This window comes from Phoca vitulina, unplaced genomic scaffold (genome assembly GCF_004348235.1).
Source record: "Phoca vitulina isolate PV1807 unplaced genomic scaffold, GSC_HSeal_1.0 scaffold4, whole genome shotgun sequence".
Taxonomy (NCBI): domain Eukaryota; kingdom Metazoa; phylum Chordata; class Mammalia; order Carnivora; family Phocidae; genus Phoca; species Phoca vitulina.
The window spans coordinates 82,311,738-82,333,166 of record NW_022589707.1 but is presented as its reverse complement, the minus strand read 5'-3'; the positions used below and the strand labels follow the sequence as shown (position 1 = coordinate 82,333,166).

Sequence of the window (21,429 nt, the reverse complement as noted above, 5' to 3'; positions counted from 1 at the left end):
GCACACAGATAAAGATACGATATCAACACCAAATGGAGCATACTTACGAAACATCAATTTTTCCATCTGACTTCCTGGTAGCACCAGTAACTTTTGTATTCAATTTAAATTTAAATCCTTGTTTTTGAAGGATGCGTTGAAAGTTCTTAGATATCTCCATATCAATTCCAACTCCACCAACATGACCTAAAAACTCAACTGCTGTCACATCTGCACCAAGTCTTTGCCAAACTGAACCCTGTAGATAATTTTTAAAAATCACAAAAATAAAAACAGAGGTTTCTAGAGCAAATATTTACTGAAGCATCGTAAATAATCTCTTGTCAGATACTCTCTTTTGTTAGTATGTCCCTATCAGAAGCTCTAAAGTTTAAAATGAACACCCTGGCAAATAAATACGTTTCATGTATTTCACATATTAATCTGTTCATTCCTTCAACATTTATTGAGCACCTACTACATGCCAGACACACATCAGTGAACAAAATGCTGCCCCCAGGGAGCTTATATTCTGGTAGAGGAGGCAGATTAAGTAAAATTCACACAGAGGACAGTAAAGTGCTCTGAGGAAAATAAATCAGGAAGCAGAACCAGGACTGCTGGAAGGAGTAAGGCTGTAATTTTAAAGAGCATGGTCATCAGGGAAAGCTTCACTGGGCTGACATGTGCACAACGAGAGGGAATGAGCTACACGGGAATTGGTCCAGGAAGACAGGAACAAGGGGGAAAGAAGGTCCTGAAGGAGAAGGAGAAGGTCCTCGGACTCCTACTAATTACTGGTATTTGTAAAATATTAAACTGGCTTCATATTTTATTTTCTCAACAGAAAATAAAATGTTTACTTTTTCATTCAAATTAAAATTTAAACTGAATGCTGGTTTTTAACAACATTTTAAACAATTAAAATGTCTAGATGCCTATTTATGAGATAGGTAAGATGAATATAATTTTACAGCATTAAATAAAATATGAAAAACAATGAACATATCCTTTTCAAGAATTTGTATTAAAATCATCTGGTAATTTAAAATAAGAGGTTTACCTTTCCAATTAGGTTTATGCATTCATTTTTAAAATTTCCAGAGTTTGTGGAATGAGAGCTGAGTTAACTAAAGGCAATACAGTGACACTAAAAATCCAATCACAAGCATATGCAAAAATTAACTCAAAATGAATGACGGACCTTATTATAAAACCCAAGACTATAAAACTTACGGACAAAAACATAGGAAAGAACCTTTGTGACCCTGAGTTAGGGTCACACAACACCAGAAGCACACCCATGAAAGAAAAAAAAAATGAAACTACATCAAAATTAAAAACTTCTCTTCTAAAGCTAATATTAAAAATAGAGACAGAGAAGCCACAGACGGCAAAAAAAATATTTGCAAAACATCTTTATGATAAAGGATTTATATCCTTTGCACAAAGATCTCTCAAAATTAAATAGCAAATCCAATAAAAAACCAGACAAAATAGTTAAAGAGGTACGTCACAAAAGACAATGCAGAGATGGAAAATAAGCACATTAAGAAGATGCTCCACATTACAAGCCACTAGAGAAACGCAAATTAAAACACCCAGGAGCTACGTCTACACACCTATGAAAATGGTTCAAATCAAAAAAAGCACCACTGCTACTCGTGGGAGGACACACAGAGCTCCTCAAAAGGAGAACTACCATTTGCCCCAACAATTCCACTCCCAGGTTTACACACAAGGGAAAAGACAACAGATGTCCAGACAGAAATCTGTACACAAACGTTCACAGCAGTGTTGTTCATAAGAGTCCCAAAGTGCAAACCAGCCAAGTGTCCATCAACGGATGAATGGAGAAACAAAATGTACTCTAGCCACAGAATGGAGTATTTGGCCCTGAAGAGTTACGAAGTATACGTGAACCCTGAGAACATGATGCCAAGTGAAGAAGCCAGAGACATAAAGGCCACATATTGTATGAATTCCGCGTATGTGAAAAGTCCAAAATAGGCAATTCCACCATCCCAGAAAGTAGGTTAGTGGTTTCCAGGGCCTGGGAGAAGGGAGGAATGTAGAGTCACTGCCAGTGGACGTGGGGTTTCTTTCTGAGATGACGAAAATGCTCTGGAATGAGGATCGTGCTGACAGCTGCACAACTCTGTGAACATACTAAAAAAACATCACTGGACTGTACACTTTATTTAAATGGGTGAAGGATATAGGAACTGCATCTCAATGAAGGTGTTAAAAATACACTCCTCTGAACCTAAATTACAAAGTAAGAAATAGTAAGAGTATATCAAGTCAACATTGTATGCCTGAAACTAATAATATATTCAACTATACTTCAACAACAAAAAAAAAGAATAAAAAAAGAACGTGGTATACATACACAGGAATATTATTCAGCCACAAAAAAGAACAAAATCATGACATTTTCAACAACAACAAAAAGAAACAGTAAGAAAATGGGAAATGGTAAGAAGCATCATCTTGAATTCAAAGGAGGGAATAATGAGCACAGAGAGCTGGACAAATGCCTTACTCTTAGGAAAACGGATTTCAAAATCCTAAGAAATAGGAAAACTCTAATAGTATCTACCAGATATTAGACGTCAGGCACTGTGTTAGAGCTTATTAGCTGCCAGACACTGGGTTAAGTGTTTTATATATATTACCTTACTAAATCCCAACAATAGTCCTATAAGGCAGTTCCTCTTATTAAAATGGGGACTTTTATGATGAATCAACTAATTCAGAGAAGCTCATTCATTTAACAATAAGCACATAAGTCATTAAGAAGCAGAGCTGAAATTCAAATTTGAAACCTGATTCTAAAACCTATATTCTTAAGCACTACATTAAACTGGAACGGAAGAAGGTAAACTATGAAAAAATAAAAAGTCACACGAATAATCTTTATGAGAAATTTAAGAGAAAAGTATGACTACCTGGTAAGTTATCTCTAATAAGTTTAAATTTTTTTTTTTTTCAAAGATTTTTTTATTGATTCATTTGAGACACAGAGATACAGAGAGAGAGCGTGAGCAGAGGGAGAGAGAGAAGCAGTCTCCCCGCTGAGCAGGGAGCCCGATGCGGGGCTCGATCCCAGGATGCTGGGATCATGACCTGAGCCGAAGGCAGATGCTTAACCATCTGAGCCACCCAGGCGCCCCTAATAAGTTTAAATTTTTAAAAAGACATTTGTAAAAACATTCAATATAGAAAGAGACACCTAAAATATTAAAATGTTTAAAATGACCCAATGCTTATAAAAATACCCTAAGGCAAAAGTGCTGAAATGAAAGAAAGAGAATTATTGCTTCGGGTTATTATTATTATACTTACCAACAGAAGAAAGTAAATCTATGTTATTCCTTTTTCCTGCTCATTTTATCCACCCATGAGAACAACTTTCAAAGTGGAATGAATGGAGGAAATATTAAGCAAGATAAGAAAACTAGTCATTTTTGATAAGTTAACTCTCCAATCAAACAAATCTGATCATAATTTGATGACAGAGACACTGTCAGTCAGTGAATTCTGGGAACTTAATTAGCATAAGGGAACTGTCAAATGGAGCCAGAGAGACAATAAATATATTGCCTAAAATTTTCAAAAGTGAAAAGAACAGATTCTGGAAAATTGATTTTGAAACGAGGAACAGAGGTCAAGCCCTGCTAAATACTTGAAGAGATGATTAAACAGCTGGTTTGGTAATCATTAGATACTACAAGTATTCCAAATAAGTCATGTAAACTGATCTTTGCTGGACTGGACAATAATGTAGGATCTTTTTATTATCAGCAAAGTCTTCAAAAAAAAAAAAAGAAAGAAAATTTCACATCCCTTAGATGTGATACATCAGTGGAGATTCAAATACATTTTATAAACAGGTTAAAGACTGTAGAGTCAGATAGCTTTCAGTACTTCATACTGCTGTGAAGGACACCAGAGACAGTTTCATTAATCGATTTAGGTAAGATCAGATGATAGGCCACATGCCTTAGTTAACATGCTTCCCAGATTTGTGAATTACACATGGCAAGAAAAAGCAGTTAAGTGTAAGGATGACCGAATCAAGACAAAGGAAAAGACTGGAATAACAGGTATAAGTGAGCATCAGATTAAAGCAAGGATAAAGGTTCAAAATCCTTTATTTAGGTTTATTTATTTATAGTTAGGCTTAAAAACTCAAAATTCCTCAAGCAAAAGATGTGAATTTTTCAACTGACTATAAACTCGATACGTGCTTTGAAAAAGAAAAAATAATTAAATTGATCCTAAGGAATTATATTAAACGAAGTAGATTACATATCAAAAACAAGTTCTCTCAATTATCCAGAGTATCATGCTTAGTTCTGAACACCATTTCCAAGTGATCCTGATAGACGAGACCAGGATCAGAAGGATGACGACAAAGTAACGATCCGGGATCTACAAGCCCTGTGTAAGCAGCATTAAGGAAAGCAACAGAAATTCGAATATGAATGACACTCAGTCCTTGCCTTCAAGGAGCTTATGGTCCTGTAGGAAGGGCAGACATAAACAAATGCAATATACCATTAATTAACAGGCGATACAAACATGCAGACGTATCATACTCAAGACTCAAAGAAAGACTTGTACCTTCTCAGAAAAAAAGAAGTCTGGGCTAAAAAAGTAACTTCTAAGCTGACTTCTGAAAGGTATTAACACGTTTACTCGGCAGTAATAATAAAAGCTAACACGTGACTACTTGTTATATGTCAGCCACCGTGCTATGTGCTAAAGATGCACAGTCGATGAAACAGCCAGGACCTCTGACCTCAGGCAGTGGATGATTTAATGAGAGAGAGACAAGTGAACAAGAAAGATCAGTAAAGTGAGATAAATACTGTAGCAAGAACAGGTGCAATGGGACACTCAGCAAGAGTACCTAAGGGCATGTAGGGTTGTCAGGGAAGGCTCTGAGAGCAGAGACTGGGAAAGGGAAGCATGTTCCAAACAGAAGGCCTACAGATAAGAGAAAGAATGCAGCTTGTTCGGAAACTGGTATTTCACTGTACCTGGAACATAGTTTGAGAGGGAGAAGGGCTAGAAATGAGGCTGGAGATTTGAGCCAGGGCCATATCATGCTGGCCTTTCAACAACATTGAAGATTTTGAATTTATCCACTAGTTATTGAAGGATTTTTAGCAGGGAAGGGACAGGATTACATTCTTGTTATAGCAGAGGACTTCAGCCACTCTGGGGAGATTAGATTAGAAAAAGATGAAAAAAGTCAGAGACTTAGGGTAAGAAATGACACTGGCCTGAACTGGGATCTAAGTAGATGCGTGTAAAAAGGAGGCCATATTCATGAGATGTGTGTCTTGTAGCATCACGTTAGGACCCACTGTCGGACTCAGCAGGAGGCACGATGGCATGACATAAGTCACGTACAATTCCCAAACTTCCTGCTTAAGCCTCTAGATGTAGGGTGGTACACTGAGATGACAAATATTATGAAAGAAACGGGTTTGGGCTTTGTTTATTTGGGGGTGAGAGAGGGATGAGGGAGAGGAAAAGGTTAAGTCACAAATTTACTGAATTCAGCGTCTGTGAGAAAAGTAAGTAGAGATGCTAATAGGTGCTTAGATATAAGAGCCCAGAAGTGTCCAAGATGGCAGCATAGGAAGACCCTGAATTCACCTCCCACAGATAGATGGAATCTACACCTCCATATACAGCAATTCCTCTGGAAGAGCTGAGGAATGACTGAACGCTTCCGTACAAGGATAGCGGGACCATGCAGAGAACAGGCGGAGAGCCTGAGACACGGTAACAATGGGAACACGACCCCCAACATTACCAACTGCAAGAGGGAGGGACAGCACTGAGGAGCCACGAGCAGATTTGCCCACCCTGGGGCACAGCAAAAAAGCACAATCCTTTAAAGAGCCAAAAGACTATATAGTGAAGAAAACGCATTTACTAACCCTACAGCATTGGCTAAATGGAGGGGAAACTGCTGGAAATCTCTCCAGAGCTGGAGAGGCTAACAAGTGCCACTGATGACGTTCCCTCTCCACCTTGATAGGGCAGACAGGAGCAGGGCCCAGGTGCCCTAAATGGCCTGCCGCCTCAGTGAGCCCTGGGCCCCTAGCCCACACTAGCTCCAACCATCCCCCTCAAGGCCAAGGCACCCCCAGCTCTAGCCCGCTTCAATGAGTACAATTATAAATTAAAAAAAAAAGTTAAGGGGACTCAATTAAAAAATGTAAAATATAATAACAAGTACATAAAACATGGAAGGTGGAGGAATATAAACGAAGTCCTTTTAGATGTTCAAATTTAAGTGACCATCAACTTAATACAAACTCCTATATACGTAGGATGTTATATAGAACCACATGACAGCCACAAAAAAAAACCTATAACTGATACACAAAAAATAAAGAGAAAAAGCCAAGCATAACACTAAAGTCATCAATCACAAGGAAAAAGAGCAAGAAAAGAAAGGAACAGAGAAAAACTACAAAAACAATGAGGAAACAATGAACAAAAAGGCACTAAGTATATAGCTATCAATAATTACTTTAAGCGTAGTCTAAATACTCCAACAAAAAATACAGGCTGATGGAATGGACAAAAAAACAAGACCCATCTATCTGCGGCCTACAACAGACTCATTTCAGACCTAAAGACACCTGTAGACTGAAAGGGAAAGGATGGAAAATGATATTCCATGCAAACAGAAGCCAAAAAAAAGCCGGGGTATCAAAACTTACATTAGACGAAATAGACTTTAAAATAGACTGTAGAAGAGAAAAATGTTATATAAAAAAAAAGATGCCTTAAGCAGTACCTTTTGGTTTGGAATTTTGTAGAAAGTATTTTGGTTAAAAAAAAAAGGACCCTGTCTGATACAGAGTTCTGGGCATGGAACTGTTTCTTGGCAAATCCAGCCACAGAGCTCTTACTGCTGTATGTAGAAGACACGACCTGTAGGAGCTGGAAGGTATCAGTGTTTCTCACATTGTAAAGCACTGGCCTAGGAAGGTGAAACAGTTGTCTTTTTGAAGGATTTTTTTTTTTTCCTTCTAGTTCTTTGGGTTTTGATTTGATATTTTAAGCTCCCTGGTTGAGTGTGTTGTCTTTGTTTTTGAGATCTACTGGATGTGTTGAATAACAAGCTATTTCCATTGTACTGTACATTTTCTCATTTGTTTGCTTTTAATATTCATACAATGTTAAATATGAAGTGACCGTACAATAGTTAGGAATTTCTTTACTTACAAAAATCACTGGAAATGATCAAATTGCTTTTCCCGTTCAAAAAGTAAAAATAGGGGTGCCTGGGTGGCTCAGTCGTTAGGCAGCTGCCTTTGGCTCAGGTCATGATCCCAGGGTCCTGGGATCGAGCCCCGCATCGGGCTCCCTGCTCTGCGGGAAGCCTGCTTCTCCCTCTCCTGCTCCCCCTGCTTGTGTTCCCTCTCTGGCTGTCTCTCTCTCTGTCAAATAAATAAAATCTTAAAAAAAAAAAATTTAAAAAAAAGACTGTAACAAGAGACAATGGCATTGCATAATGATAAAGGGATCAATCCAACAAGAGGATATAACAATTGTAAATATCTATGCACCCAACAGTGGAGGACCTAAATACATAAAACAAATATTAACAGACATAAAGGGAGAAACTGACACTAACAGTAGGGTATAGCCAACTTGCATCAATGGAGAAAATCAGTAAGAAAATCGTGTCTTTGAACAAGACACTGAACTAGATGAACCTAACAGATATATATAGAACATCTGATCCAAAAACAACAAAATACATTCTTTTCAAGTGCACATGGAACATTCTCCAGGACAGATCACATGTTAGGCCACAAAACAGGTCTCACCAAATTTAAAAGTATTTCGGGGCGGGGCACCTGGGTGGCTCAGTCGTTAAGCGTCTGCCTTCAGCTCAGGTCATGATCCCAGGGTCCTGGGATCGAGCCCCGCATTGGGCTCCCCGCTCTGCGGGAAGCCTGCTTCTCCCTCTCTTGCTCCCCCTGCTTGTGTTCCCTCTCTCGCTGTCTCTCTGTCAAATAAAAATGAAAAAAAAAAAAAGTATTTCGGGGCACTTGGGTGGCTCAGTCGGTTAAGTGTCTGCCTTTGGCTCAGGTCATGATCACAGGGTCCTGGGATCGAGCCCTGTGTTGGACTCCCTGCTCAGAAGGGAGTCTGCTTCTCTGTCTTCACTCTGCCCCTATCCCCTGCTTGTGCTCAATCTCTCTCTCTCGCTCTCAAATAAATAAAATCTTAAAAAAAAACAAAAAAACAAAAAACAAACCAACAACCAACCAATGGCTCAACAAAGAAAGCAAAAAGAAAATTAAAAAAATATATGGAGACAAGTAAAAACTAAAACACAATGGTCCAAAATCTTTGGCACAAAGAGGAAGCAGTTCTAAGATGGAAATTGATAGCAATACAACCAAAAAACAAGAATAATCTCAAATAATCCAACCTTACAAAAGAAACTAGAAAAAAAAAAGCAAAGCCCAAAGTTAGTAAAAAGGAAAAAACTCAGAGCAGAAATAAATGAGACTAAAAAATAATAAAAATCAATGAAACTAAGAGCTTTCTTTGAAAAGATAAATGAAATTGACAAACCTTTAGCCAGACTCATCAAGAAAAAAAGTGAGGGCCCAAATAAATGAAATGAGAAATTAAAGAGATGTAAAAACCAACACACAGAATTACAAAGGATTATAAGAGACTACAACGAAAAATTACATGCCAACAAATTGGACAACACAGAAGAAACCATTAAATTCCTAGAAACGTACAATCTTCCAAAACTAAATCAGGAAGAAACAGAACACCTGAAGAGACCAATTACTAGTAACAAAACTGAATCCGTAATCAAAAGGAAGCTTCAGAAACTAAGCAATACACTCTCAGGTTGAGGTATGAAATAAATTGTTCTTCCTCCAAAAATCAAAAACAAAACAAAAATCTCCCAACAAACAAAAGTCCAGGACCAGATGGAGTTACAGGTAAATTCTACGGAACATTTAAAAAAGAGTTAAAGCCTATCCAAACTATCAAACTATTCCAAAAAAAACAGAATAGGAGGAAAGCTTCCAAATACATTCTACAAGACCAGCATTACTCTGATAACCAAACCAGACAAAGACACTTAAAAAAAAAAGAAAACTACAGGACAACATCCCTATGAACACAGATGCAAAAACCCAAAACAAATGCTTGGCAACCAAATTCAACAATACACCACGACGAAATCAGATTTATTCTGGGGATGGTTCAATATCCTCAAATCAATCAATACACCACAATAACAAAATGAAGGATAAAAATCATATGATCATCTCAATAGATGTAGAAAAAACATCTGACAAAATTCAACATCTGTTCATGATAAAAACTCTCAACAAAGTAAGTTTAGAGGGAACATACCTCAACATAATAAAGGTCATATATGACAAACCCACAGATAACATCATACTCAAGGGTAAAAAACGGAGAGCTTTTCCACTAAGACTGGAACAAGACAAGGATGTCCCATCTCACCACCTTCATTCAACACAGCATTGGAAATCCTAGCCACAGAAATCAGACAAGAAATAAAAGGTATCCAAATTGATAAGAAGTAAAACCGTCACTATTTGCAGATGACATGACAGTACACAAAGAAAACCCTAGACTCCACCAAAAAACTATCAGAAGTGATAAAAGGATTCAGTGAAGTTGCAGCATAGAAAAATCAATATACACAAATTGGTTGCACTTCTATACACTAATAACAAAGTGGCAGAAAGACAAATTCAGAAAACAATTCCATTCACAATTGCACCAAAAAGAATAAAATACCTAGGAATAAACTTAACCAAGGAGGTAAAAGACCTATACTCTGAAAATTTTAAAACACTGATGAAAGACATACCGTGCTTATGGACCAGAAGAATTAATATTGTTAAAATGTCCTTACTCCCCAAAGCAATCCACAGACTGAATGCAATCCCTATCAAAATACCAACAGTAATTTTCACAGAACTAAAACAAATAATCCTAAAATTTGTGTGGAACCAAAAAAGACCCATGATAGCCAAAACAATCTTGAGAAATAGAAACAAAGGTTAAGGTAACATAATCCTCAAGATATACTACAGATTTCAAGATATACTACAAAACTGTAATAATCAAAAAAGTAAATTAATGGCACAGAAGAGACACAGATCAATGGGACAAACTAGAAAGCCCAGAAATAAACCTATGTTTATGTGGTCAATTAATCTATGATAAAGGAAGCAAGAATATGCAATGGGGAAAAGACAATCTCTTCAATAGTGTTGGGAAAACTGGAAAGCCACACACCAAAGAATCAAACCGGATCACTTTCTTATGCTGCACATAAAAATAAACTCAAAATAGACTAAAGAACTAATGTAAGACTGGAAACCATAAAATTCCTAGTAGAAAACATAGCTAGTAATGTCTCTGACATTAAGTCTTAGCAACATTTTTCTAGATTTGTCTCCTCAAAGGAAACAAAAACAAAAATAAACTGGGACTACACCAAGATAAAAAAGCTTTTGCACAGCAAAGGAAACCATGAAAAAACAAAAAGGCAACTTACTGAATGGAGGAAGAAATTTACAAATGATATATCCTATAAGGAATTAATATCCAAAATATATAAAGAACATATACAACTCAACATCAAAAATACAAATAATCCAGTTAAAAATCAGACAGAGGACCTGAACAGACACTTTTCCAAAGACATACAGATGGCCAACAGACACATGAAAGATGCTCAACATTACTAGCCATCAGGAAAATGCAAATCAAAACCACAATGAGGTATCACCTTACATCTGTCAGAATGGGTATTGAAAAGTGAGAAATAATAAGTGTGAGCAAAAATGTGGAGAAAAAGGAACCCTCATGCACTGCTGATGGGAATGTAAATTGGTGCAGCCACTGTGGAAGACAGTTTGGAGGTTCCTAAAAAAATTAAAAATAAAATACCATACGATCCAGTAATCTGCTGAGTATTTACCCAAAGAAAAGGAAAACACTAATTCGAAAAGATATATATATGCACCCCTATGTTTAATGCAGCACAATAGCCTAGATATGGAAGCAACCCAAGTGTCCTCTGATAAATGGATGAAGATGTACTTTTATACACAATGGAATATTATTCCGCCATAAAAAAGAATGGATTTTTCCGATCTGTAACAACATGGATGGACACAGAGGGTATTATGCTAAGTGAAGTAAGTCAGACAGAAACAAATACCATATGATTTCACTTAGATGTGGAATCTAAAAAAAAACAAAACAAACAACTGAACAAAAAAAGCAGAAACAGACCTGTAAATATACAGAATAAACTGGTGGTTGCCAGAGGGGAGGGGAGTGGGAGAATTGGCAAAATGGGTCAAAGGGAGTGGGAGGTAGAGGCTTCCAGTTACAAAATGAGTAAGTCATGGGGATAAATGGTACAGCATAGGAAATAATATAGTCAATAGTATTTTAACAGTGTTATATAGTGACAGATGGCAGCTACATTTGTGGTGAGCACAGCATAAATATAGAGTTATGGAATCACCATGCTGTATACCTGAAACTAATATAACACTATTATGTCAACTATATTTCATTTAAAAAAAGAGAGAGAGAGAGAGAGAGTAGCCAGCTAAATTTAATCAGGACTACAGTTTTGTCAAACAGGTATGATGATGGCCAAGGAGGTAAGGGACTCAAGAAGAGCAGCTACAGTGATGGACTATGGAATCTAAGCAGATCAGAAAGTAGTCAAGACAGGAAATGGAGGGAGCAAAAACACAGAGGGACCTAAGGACTAGGGCACCTGGGTGGCTCAGTCGGTTGGGCATGTGACTCCTGATTTCAGCTCATGTCAAGATCTCAGGGTTCTGAGATCGAGCCCCACATTGGGCTCCGTGCCCAGTGCAGTCTGCTTGTCCCTCTCCATCCCCCCAACTGCTCTCTCTTTCTCTCTCGCAAATAAATAAATAAATAAAATCTTTTTTGAAAAAAAAAAAAAATGGAGAGGTCACTGGTAATACAGGAAAGTCGCCTGATGGACAGGAAAGGAGAACAAGGTAGGCAGAAAGCATAAAATGGCAAGGTAGTCAGAGAGTTACAAGCAGTCTGACAAAACAGAACAGGGATCAAGATGAGGATGGAGAGAGAGGGAAGAGCCACAGAAGTTTTATCTAAAATGCAGTTTGTTCAGAATGAGAACTATCTTCTGAAGGACTGACAGGCCGTCAGATTTGAGTATCTGAAGGGCTGTCAGACTTTTAAAAAATCAATTCAGTTCTAGGGAACCAGAAAGGTGGCAGATACAGGGAAGCAGATTTCAAAATAAAAGAGAATGTCCTAATGACCAATGATTACATAAATAAATTGTCTTGAAAACTCTTTATGACTCAAGTGTTTAAGCAAAATTCCATGTTGCTCTGCTTGCAAGGCTGTACAAAGAATCAAACAGGGGACCACGAAGTCCCTTCCAACTCTGTGAAGGCAATAAGAGAAGAAAAAGCATTACTTACCAATTCTACACCTATTACTCCTGCACCAATGACAACCATCTTTTCTGGAACTTTTTTTAAGGATAAAGCACCTGTAGATGACACTATTGTATCTTCATCAATCTATAATAAAATATATAAAATCAAAATTATTTGGAAAAACCTACCGTTTTATAAACTGACCTCACAAAAAATACTAAGACATTTATTTGTTTTGAGGTATCTATGACTTCTATCCATACACTCAATTTTATCAAATCCCATTAAAAATGCTCACTTAAAACTTCCACCATTTAAAACAAAATGGTCAGTTTTAACTTCATCATGAATTCAAGTCCATCTTAATATGAAGTGTTCTATTTCTGGTCAAAATCACTGCAGAATAAAGACAGTCAGCTTCCCAAAGCTGAATGACTGTCAACATATAGTATTTCAGTTAGAAATTTCTCAAAGTTCATAAATAGCATGAATAAAGTAGTTTATAAAATGTCTTTCTGAAGGGAGATTGTACCAGTTGTAAAAAGCATACCGTGATTCCAGGAAAAGGAGTAACTTCTGAGCCTGTAGCTATAAGAATGTTCTTTGTATCAATAACTTGAGTGCTGCCATCAGCTTTCGTAGCAGTGACCTGATTTTTGCCAGTTATCTTTCCATAACCATTTACGTGGACAACCTTTATAAAATAATGTTTATAGATTTACAAAGTTTAAAATGATTTTCATGATTTAAAAAAACATGATTAATAGGAAAAAAGTACTCTATTAAATAACACATCCAATCAAAATGCTTCCTTACTTAGTAAGGCTACGCATGGAGCAGCAAAAAGTTCTATATGTCAGAGAAATCTATTTCAGGTTAGCATACAATTTTTAATTAAATAAATACCCCCAGAAAAAAAACAACAACAACAAACAAAACCCAAAACCAAAACAAAACAAAAAAACCCCAGCAGCCAAGTTCTAACAGAATCGCTCTATCAGCATAATGTTTAATGTGTATGTAAAATAAAGCAGACGTCTGCACGTTAAATCACTGACCTTATTCTGTTTGAATAAGTGGGCAATTCCACCAGTTAAAGCTTTTACTGCTGTACTCTTCTGCTCCATCATCTTCTCCAAATTCAAGCGAACTTCAGACACTGTGGTTTGTTAAAGAAATCTTTAGTCCTTAGCTAAATTCTTGAAGCAAGAGGCTATTCTTCACTAATCAAGGTCTGGAAAATTTCAGCCTAATGCTTACAGAACTGTATAAAAGGCAGTATTAAAACTTCTAAGTATAGTAACTGATACAATAATCGTAGTTGGCAAAAAGGCCAACAGCATCATACCTCAATAAATAGAACCTTTCAAACACTGTAAAAAGTCCACCTTTGGGAAAAATTCAGTCCAAAATAGACATTATATCCCACTGTGGCAACATATTCTCCAAACACCTTATGATGATAGGTCTGGATGAGATTTAAATAGAAATGGCAAAGTAAAACATCACCTGAAATTTTAAGTAAAAAGAACACTGTTTCATGAAACAAAAACTAACAAAAATAATCATCTGAAAACTTTAAATATAAAAACTTAATATAAAAGAATTTAATAAACTGGATTTAATCACTCATTTAACTCAGAACTCTGAAGCAACAGTATAATAAGACTCAACACAACTTCAGAAAAGGGATATCTCAGCAATCAGCTCATGCAAGCAACACATATCTCAGAGATGAGGAAACAGAGACCCTGAGAGATTGGATTGACCTGGGGCCAAAGGGCTACAATAGGAAGCTTTGCCTACCATGCAGGTTCTCTTGACTAACCCCGTCTCTTCTTTCCTGAGTAAGGAAAGTACGCGTTCACTCTACCTTTCATCTACTTTGATCTCTTTGCTTTAATGTTCACATCTATACCCACTGGACTGCCTACTACAGCCCATTCTTTCAGAAGCCTACTGCTACAAACAAATGAAGGAAAAACTATTACCCCTCCCCGCCCTCTGGTATGTTTAAGCTCTCCCTAGAACCCCAACCCTTCTGGATGTATCTGTCAACAATTACTGAGAAAGGATGAAATGAAAACCGCCCAGAAAGAATGGTAGGAGACAAGATATACAAAATTAAAATGGAATGTCCTCCTTTTACACTGTGCTGCACCCCACCCCTTCTTTGTTCTTCCCCCTACCAACTTAGGTAGACCAACCTACCTACCTACTAACCTTCCTTCCTTCTCTGCCCATAGCACTCAGGAATCCAGGGTCAGCTCCCCACCCTAATATCTCCAGGTTTCAGGGAAATTAAAACTGACTCTTCACACACATACAGCAGCAGACTTCACACCAAAGTTGTCAAAGGAACAGAAGATGTCATAGTAAAAATCTGGATTTAAGCCCTCTTAAGTAAATCTCTCTACATTTTTAAGATCTTCTTTTACTCTTTCCTCAATAAAATATATGTTACACACTCAGACAGACATACATAAGGCTGTAGCCAAAAGAGTCAAGTCAAACATGGCTGGTAAACTGCTAAATATGAAAAGTATACTTACTTTCAATTCCCCTAGATGCAAAATCTTTTCCATGGGCCATATGGTAATAATGAGAGTTATTTAATAAAGCCTAAATAGATAAAATGATCAATGTTGATAATAAGACTATATACAATCAAAAAGCACTTAAGAAATGACATTCTCTACATGGAATAATACAAAGGACTACAACAATTCAGTTTCTGTTCTTATTAACCTGAGCCAAATAATAATGACATAAAAAACGTTCAACCAGCAGGAATGAAAAACAAAACACCTTTACTTTCTTTAAAATCAAAGGAGTAAGTATACTCTTCAGGGTGGCAGGTGAAAAAGGCAGTCATGTCTACATACATAAAACACCTAAGGGAAGAATTTACTACCTGTTATCTGTTTCACTGGTAAAGGAAAGCAGAAGAAAAAAAAATGGAACATCAGAGCCTGTTTGAATGGAAAGGCTGGGTATTCTAAGAAGCAATTTCAGGAATGTATGGCAGACTGGTACAGCACTGTTTAAGCTTTACCAAGGAAAACATGTTTTTAATCAACCATAGCTAATAACTCTACTAGCCTCATGTTCTAGTCCTAACACATCCTTCTAATCAGTGGCTAATGAAAAACACCACGGCACTGTACAAAACACATGCTCACCTTAGAAGGAATGCAACCAACATTCAAGCACGTTCCCCCAAGCGTTTCATTTTTCTCAACGCAGACTGTCTACAACCAAAGAAAACATCATTTAACTGGATATATGTCTCAGTTCACTAAAATTCCCACATCTGTCTTAATTCTTCTACAGAACAAGTTACTGAAGCTGTGTTTCTGAGAATGAAATAGAGAGTCCTTTAAAATGTATCATTTCAGAAATAATGCTAAATGCAGGCTAACTCAGAAGTGAATTATGCTCAGAGACATTTTTGTTTGTTTAACATTATCAAATACACGCTCATAGTCCTATTACTGTAGCTTCCAAAGTGGAATTAGAAGCCAAATGTACAAAGTATTGGGGGAAGGAGGGAATAATGGACTTCACTATTTCACGAGAGCACCGCAACTGAATAACATTCTTCATTCGTCTCAGCCTAAATACAATTTATAGAATAACCAAAAATTTACTATTACCATTAATGTGCGAAGTATTTTGTGAATATGATCAACTCTTCCCAAATAAAATTATATCAACACCTAGTTTGGTCTAAACCTTACCTTGAAGCCCAACTGGGCAGCTTTGATAGCAGCGACATATCCTCCGGGACCAGAACCTATCACTGTTACATCAGCATCGACTACAATAAAAGCAATTTGATATAATAAATTGCTTAATACTGACCAAAAACAGTGTATTAAAAAAAAAACAAAAAATCTGGTATTTTAAACCTCCAAGAAAGTACAAAATAACCAGCATTTTCTACACAGTACTATTGCATTCCTAGGCACCTGACGTTCTTTGACATAAATGAAAATGGCACAGATTTTTAAATTTCATTTTCTATTTGTTCATTAAGGCATATGGAAATACAACTCAGTTCTTCTTTTTCTAAGATTTATTTGAGAGTGCACACACACGTGCATGCAAGTAGGGGGAGGGGCAGAGGGAGCGAGAATCTTCAGCAGACTCGCTGCCGAGTGCAGAGCCTGATGCAGGGATCAGATCCCACAACCATGACCTGAGCCGAAACCAAGAGTCGGACCCTCAATAGACTAAGCCACCCAGGTGCCCGACATCTGAGTTCTATATCCACTGTATCCACTGACCTTCCTAAATTCCACACTGTTTTACTTAAAAATAACAAGACAGGTTTTTAGTGACACTGAAAGACATTATCTGTATGAGGGAAAGAGCTTTGTTTTTTGTTTTTAATTTTATTTATTTGAGAGACAGACAGAGTGCATAGAGAGAACACAAGCAGGGGGAGCTGGAGAGGGAGAAGCAGGTTCTGTGCTGAGCAGGGAGCCCAATGCTGAAGCTCAATCCCAGGACCCTGGGATCATGACCTGAGCCAAAGGCAGACGCTTAACCAACTGAGCTACCCAGGTGCCCCAGGAAAGAGCTTTGGAATCTGACATACTTGGCTTCAAATCTCAGCTCTGCCATTTATTAGTTGTATGACCAAAAGACTTAATTTTTCTGTCATAAAGGAACAATAACATTGCCTTAAATGATTTACTTAATGTTAGGATTAAGTAAGACAATTATCTGTACAATACCTTAGTACTGCCAATAAATTTAAGACTGATTACAAACCCCTTTCAGGTACTTCTGAGATACAGAGAGAAAAATCAGCTTCCCTGTAATAGATGGTAAACATGTTTTGAACTTTATTTGAATCCTGATAAATTTTGTATAGTTTATGATAACAGGCTAACCAGAACAGTAAATGAACTATTCTGGACATTCACCATATAAAGATACAAAATTTAAACTGAATTTTGAATCAGCAACCTTAGGAATGTAATAATTATGTAGTGTAATAATTATAACATAAATGGAAAAGTCCAATTATTCCCATTGTTCTCGAGCCAACTTCAAATAAAGCCTTAAGAGTTAGGAGACAGTCTCCCTTCCATCTCCTCCCCCTCCACTGTCCTTACAACCCCAAGCATTTAGCAGTCTATAATGCATTTTCACATTTATTATCCTGTGGAACTTCCTAGGAGGAGGAATGCCTTCTAACTGACATTTCACAGATTAGACACCTAGGTTCAGAGAGGCCAATTAACTTGTCCAAGGTCACCTAGCAAGTGAGTGGCAGAGACAAAATTAAGCTTTTGTCTTTACTTCCAGTGGTCATTCCATTATTCAACAGTATTCTATTCTCAAATTTAAACTGCTGTAAACTAAAACCCTGAGAGCAATAATCAGGTGTTACAATTACTAGCTATCTGACCTGAGGAGAGTAGTTTAACCAATTTTACTTTCAGTTGCCCTATCTGCAAAATAAAGACCACAATAAAACCCTCCTTCATAGGGTGGTAATACAGAATAAAATAGCATATATAAATAGCTTACCATAGTACCTGAACATACATAAGTATTTGCCATATGGTAGCTATATTATGACCTATGAAGATGGCAATTTTAATTTCTGGTCACCCCCCCCCCCCAACAGAGCACCCATCCCCCAGGGGATGGGAGTGCTAGTATCATGAAAAAATCTTTGCTGGCCTGTAAAGAATCACAGAACCTCAGCGTAGGAAGTTACCTAATAAGAAGTTATCCAACCGACAAAATCTAAGAATTCTTCCTCCTGAATAAATAAAAGGAGTGATTCTCTTTGGTTATATCACATAATAATTAGGATTACTCAGTACATGAAAAAAAAAATATAGCTGGTCCAATACATGAAAAAAGTATTGCTTCAATTTTCACTGATCATTTGTGCTCTTTGGCTACACTGCTTGGTTCCCTGATTCATGTTCAGAATTAAGCATATAATAAAGTGTATATCTATTTTCAAGTTTTGAACCAAATGATGGCCTAAATTTGGGTTCTAATTTTCAATGCACAGTAATGAAACACAAGTTACACAATTTTTTTTGTTGAATTTTTAACATCTTTTCTGATTAAAATATATGTTTATTGAGTAAATTTAAATACAGAAAAGCCAAAAATGTTGAGTTTCATTTCCCAATGTGATCCTAAATTTTTTTTCCTTAACTATACAAAATAGCAGAAATTCAGAACTATTCACCTCTCACTGCAGATATTAGATGTACCATTCCATAAGAACACCACTAACGTGCTACGGAGCACAAAAAAAGAAGGGAAAAAAGTAAAGTCTTTATCTAAAGATCGATCAGCTGAGAATATAGGAGGGTTTGATTCTGTGATAAACATTCAAAAGCAAACCAGCACTTAGGGGATATCTCCAATATACTTGGAAATGTATCAAAAAAGGTGGACTGATGGATACACGGATGAACAGATCTGTGATAACTCAAGTACAATAAAATGTTAGTGGAAGAATCTATGAGTGTTCACTGTAAAATTCTTAGAAGTCTTCTAAATGTTTGCAATTTTTCACAATAAAATGTTGGAAAAACCAACCAGTTGGCTCTCACCTGTACCAAAAGCTGCATGCAAGTGAAAATCAGGATGCAGACAAATTGTTCAATGAAACAGATCAAAGAATACTTGATGGAAAATTTTACAAAATTAGCATTAGCCTTTCAGAGTGAAAAAGAAAAACTGAACAGGATACATAAACTGGTATCATGAGAGAAAGATGACTAAGTTAGAAATATGGCAGAAGACATTTGGATAGCAATCTGCATTTTAGGAGGCAGTGAACCATGCGGAGAAAGCTAACAGGTCGATACTTTAAAAAAATGCTGGGGTCCAATTAGGGGTGATTGACTTCAACAGACATGGCAGTTAATGCCATGAAATGAACTAAAGGAGAAAAAGCAGGAAAAGGTATTCTACAAATGTTACTTACTATAACATTGTGAGGAAAATAAGCATACCATGGTATCAAGGCTACCACTGAAATCAAGGTGTCAAGTTACAAATCAATTACAGTCATCAACAAATTGCAAGATGTATACTAACAAGTCAGTCTGAGATAATAGCTACCATATGGGTAATTTACTCTGTACCAGACAGTGAGCTAAATGTTTCATGTTGTCTTATTTAAGCCTCCTTATGTCTCTATGACACAATTATTAAACCTCCATTTGACAGGGAGAAAATAAGGCTAAGAGTAACTAAATAACCTGCATTAGGCTGCCCAACTAGTAAAGGATGTAGCCAGGTTTCAAAGCGGGTTCCTTATATTCAGAAGCCTTTGCTCCAATACCTTTCTGCTCTAATGCCATCAAAAACACTCAGATGATCCCATAATCTCCAGGGCAATCCGGAACTCCAACTAAAATGACAAGAAGCTCCTTCATTATCATAATGAAAATAACAAATATTTGTGAATACCTACCTTTTGTGGAAATCACTGCCTTCAATAACCTGACATTATAGTTAGGGAAAACAGGGACGTGTCAAAATGCAGATATATCAAGCTTACTTTTAAAAAATAAAAAAAGGATTAAGAAAAGAGGTATCTTTGGAGGAGCAAGATGGCGGAGGAGTAGGAGACCTAAATTTCGTCTAGTCCCAGGAATTCAGCTAGATAGGGATCAAACCATTCTGAACACCTACAAACTCAACAGGAGATCCAAGAAAAGAATAGAAGCAACTCTCTGAACAGAAAAGTGACCACTTTCTGGAACGTAGGACGTGCGGAGAAGTGAATTCGAGGCGATATTGGGGAGGATAGACCGCGGGGGAGGGGGCCTCTGTCGGCTGCTTCTGGCAAGTGACAGAGCCCCGGAGCACAAAATCGGAACCTTTAGAAGTCGGCTCCACTGAGGGAGTCGCTCCAGTGGCTAAGCGGGGGTGGAACCCTCGCGGGACAGTGTGGTCTCAGGACCCTCGGGGTCACAGAAAGACCGGGGGTGCCTGAGTGCGGCAGAGCTCCCAGGTATCGGCGGGGAAGCCGGCTGCAGAGACGGAGCCCAGGCGCGGGCTCTCAGCTCGGGGTTGCCATAAACCGTGATCCGCGGCACAGTCGGGCCACTGCAACTCCAGCAGGGACCCAACAAGCGGCAGATCCGGGGAGACTCACCTTCCTCCCCCAGGAGGAGCGGCGCAGGAGCGCACCGCGGGGATCTGTTGGGTTTGGAGACTCTACACAGAGATAGAAACGCTCGGGTCACAGGCCGGGTGAGCACGGAGTGCGGCCGGAGACCGGGGAGACAGGAGTGATTGACTACTTTTCTTTGGGGCTCACTGAGGAGTGGGGCCCCCGAGTTCGGGGCCCGACTTCTGGGCCCCACCGGGGCGGAGATTGGGAGGCCGCCATTTTCACTCTCATCCTCCAAAACTGTACGGAAAGCTTGCAGGGAACAAAGGCTCCCGAGAGCAAACCCGAGCAGATTACTTAATCCAGACCCGGCAAGGGCGGGGCAATTCCGCCTCAGCAAAGACATTTGGGAACCACGACAACAGGCCCCTCCCCCAGAAGATCAGCGAGAACAGCCAGCCAAGACCAAGTTTACCCATCAATGAGAACGGCAGAACTCCAGTGCTAGGGGACTACAGCACATAGAATTCATGGCTTTTTTTACCATGATTCTTTAGTCTTTCAAAGTTAATTTTTTTAATTTTCTTTTTAATTTTTCTTTTTCCCTTTTTCAACCAACATCTTATCAATCCCTTTTTTAAAAAATCTTTCTTATTTTTCATTTTTAGAGTCATAGTCTATCCCTTCATAGTAGTTAACCTTATTTTTGGTATATATATATAAGTTGTTCTCTCTTTAAAATTTTGGGATACAGTTTCTTCTAACAGACCAAAATATACCCTAAATCTCTAGTGTATGGCTTTGTTCTAGTCTCCTGCCTGA

The 21,429-nt window shown here is 37.8% G+C and overlaps 1 protein-coding gene across 2 annotated transcripts in view; it reads right to left on the bottom strand.

Annotated features, from left to right (window-relative positions):
- Positions 1–21,429, bottom strand: part of DLD (dihydrolipoamide dehydrogenase) — a 39,632-nt gene that overhangs the window by 5,589 nt on the left and 12,614 nt on the right. For both annotated transcript variants that reach the window (XM_032402392.1, XM_032402393.1), the window contains exons 3-9: positions 16,238–16,317; positions 15,680–15,748; positions 15,050–15,119; positions 13,556–13,656; positions 13,048–13,191; positions 12,540–12,641; positions 48–238 (exon numbers count right to left, since the gene is read on the bottom strand). In XM_032402392.1, coding sequence (XP_032258283.1) covers positions 48–238; positions 12,540–12,641; positions 13,048–13,191; positions 13,556–13,656; positions 15,050–15,119; positions 15,680–15,748; positions 16,238–16,317 — 757 coding nt within the window. The remainder of the gene's footprint in view (positions 1–47; positions 239–12,539; positions 12,642–13,047; positions 13,192–13,555; positions 13,657–15,049; positions 15,120–15,679; positions 15,749–16,237; positions 16,318–21,429) is intronic.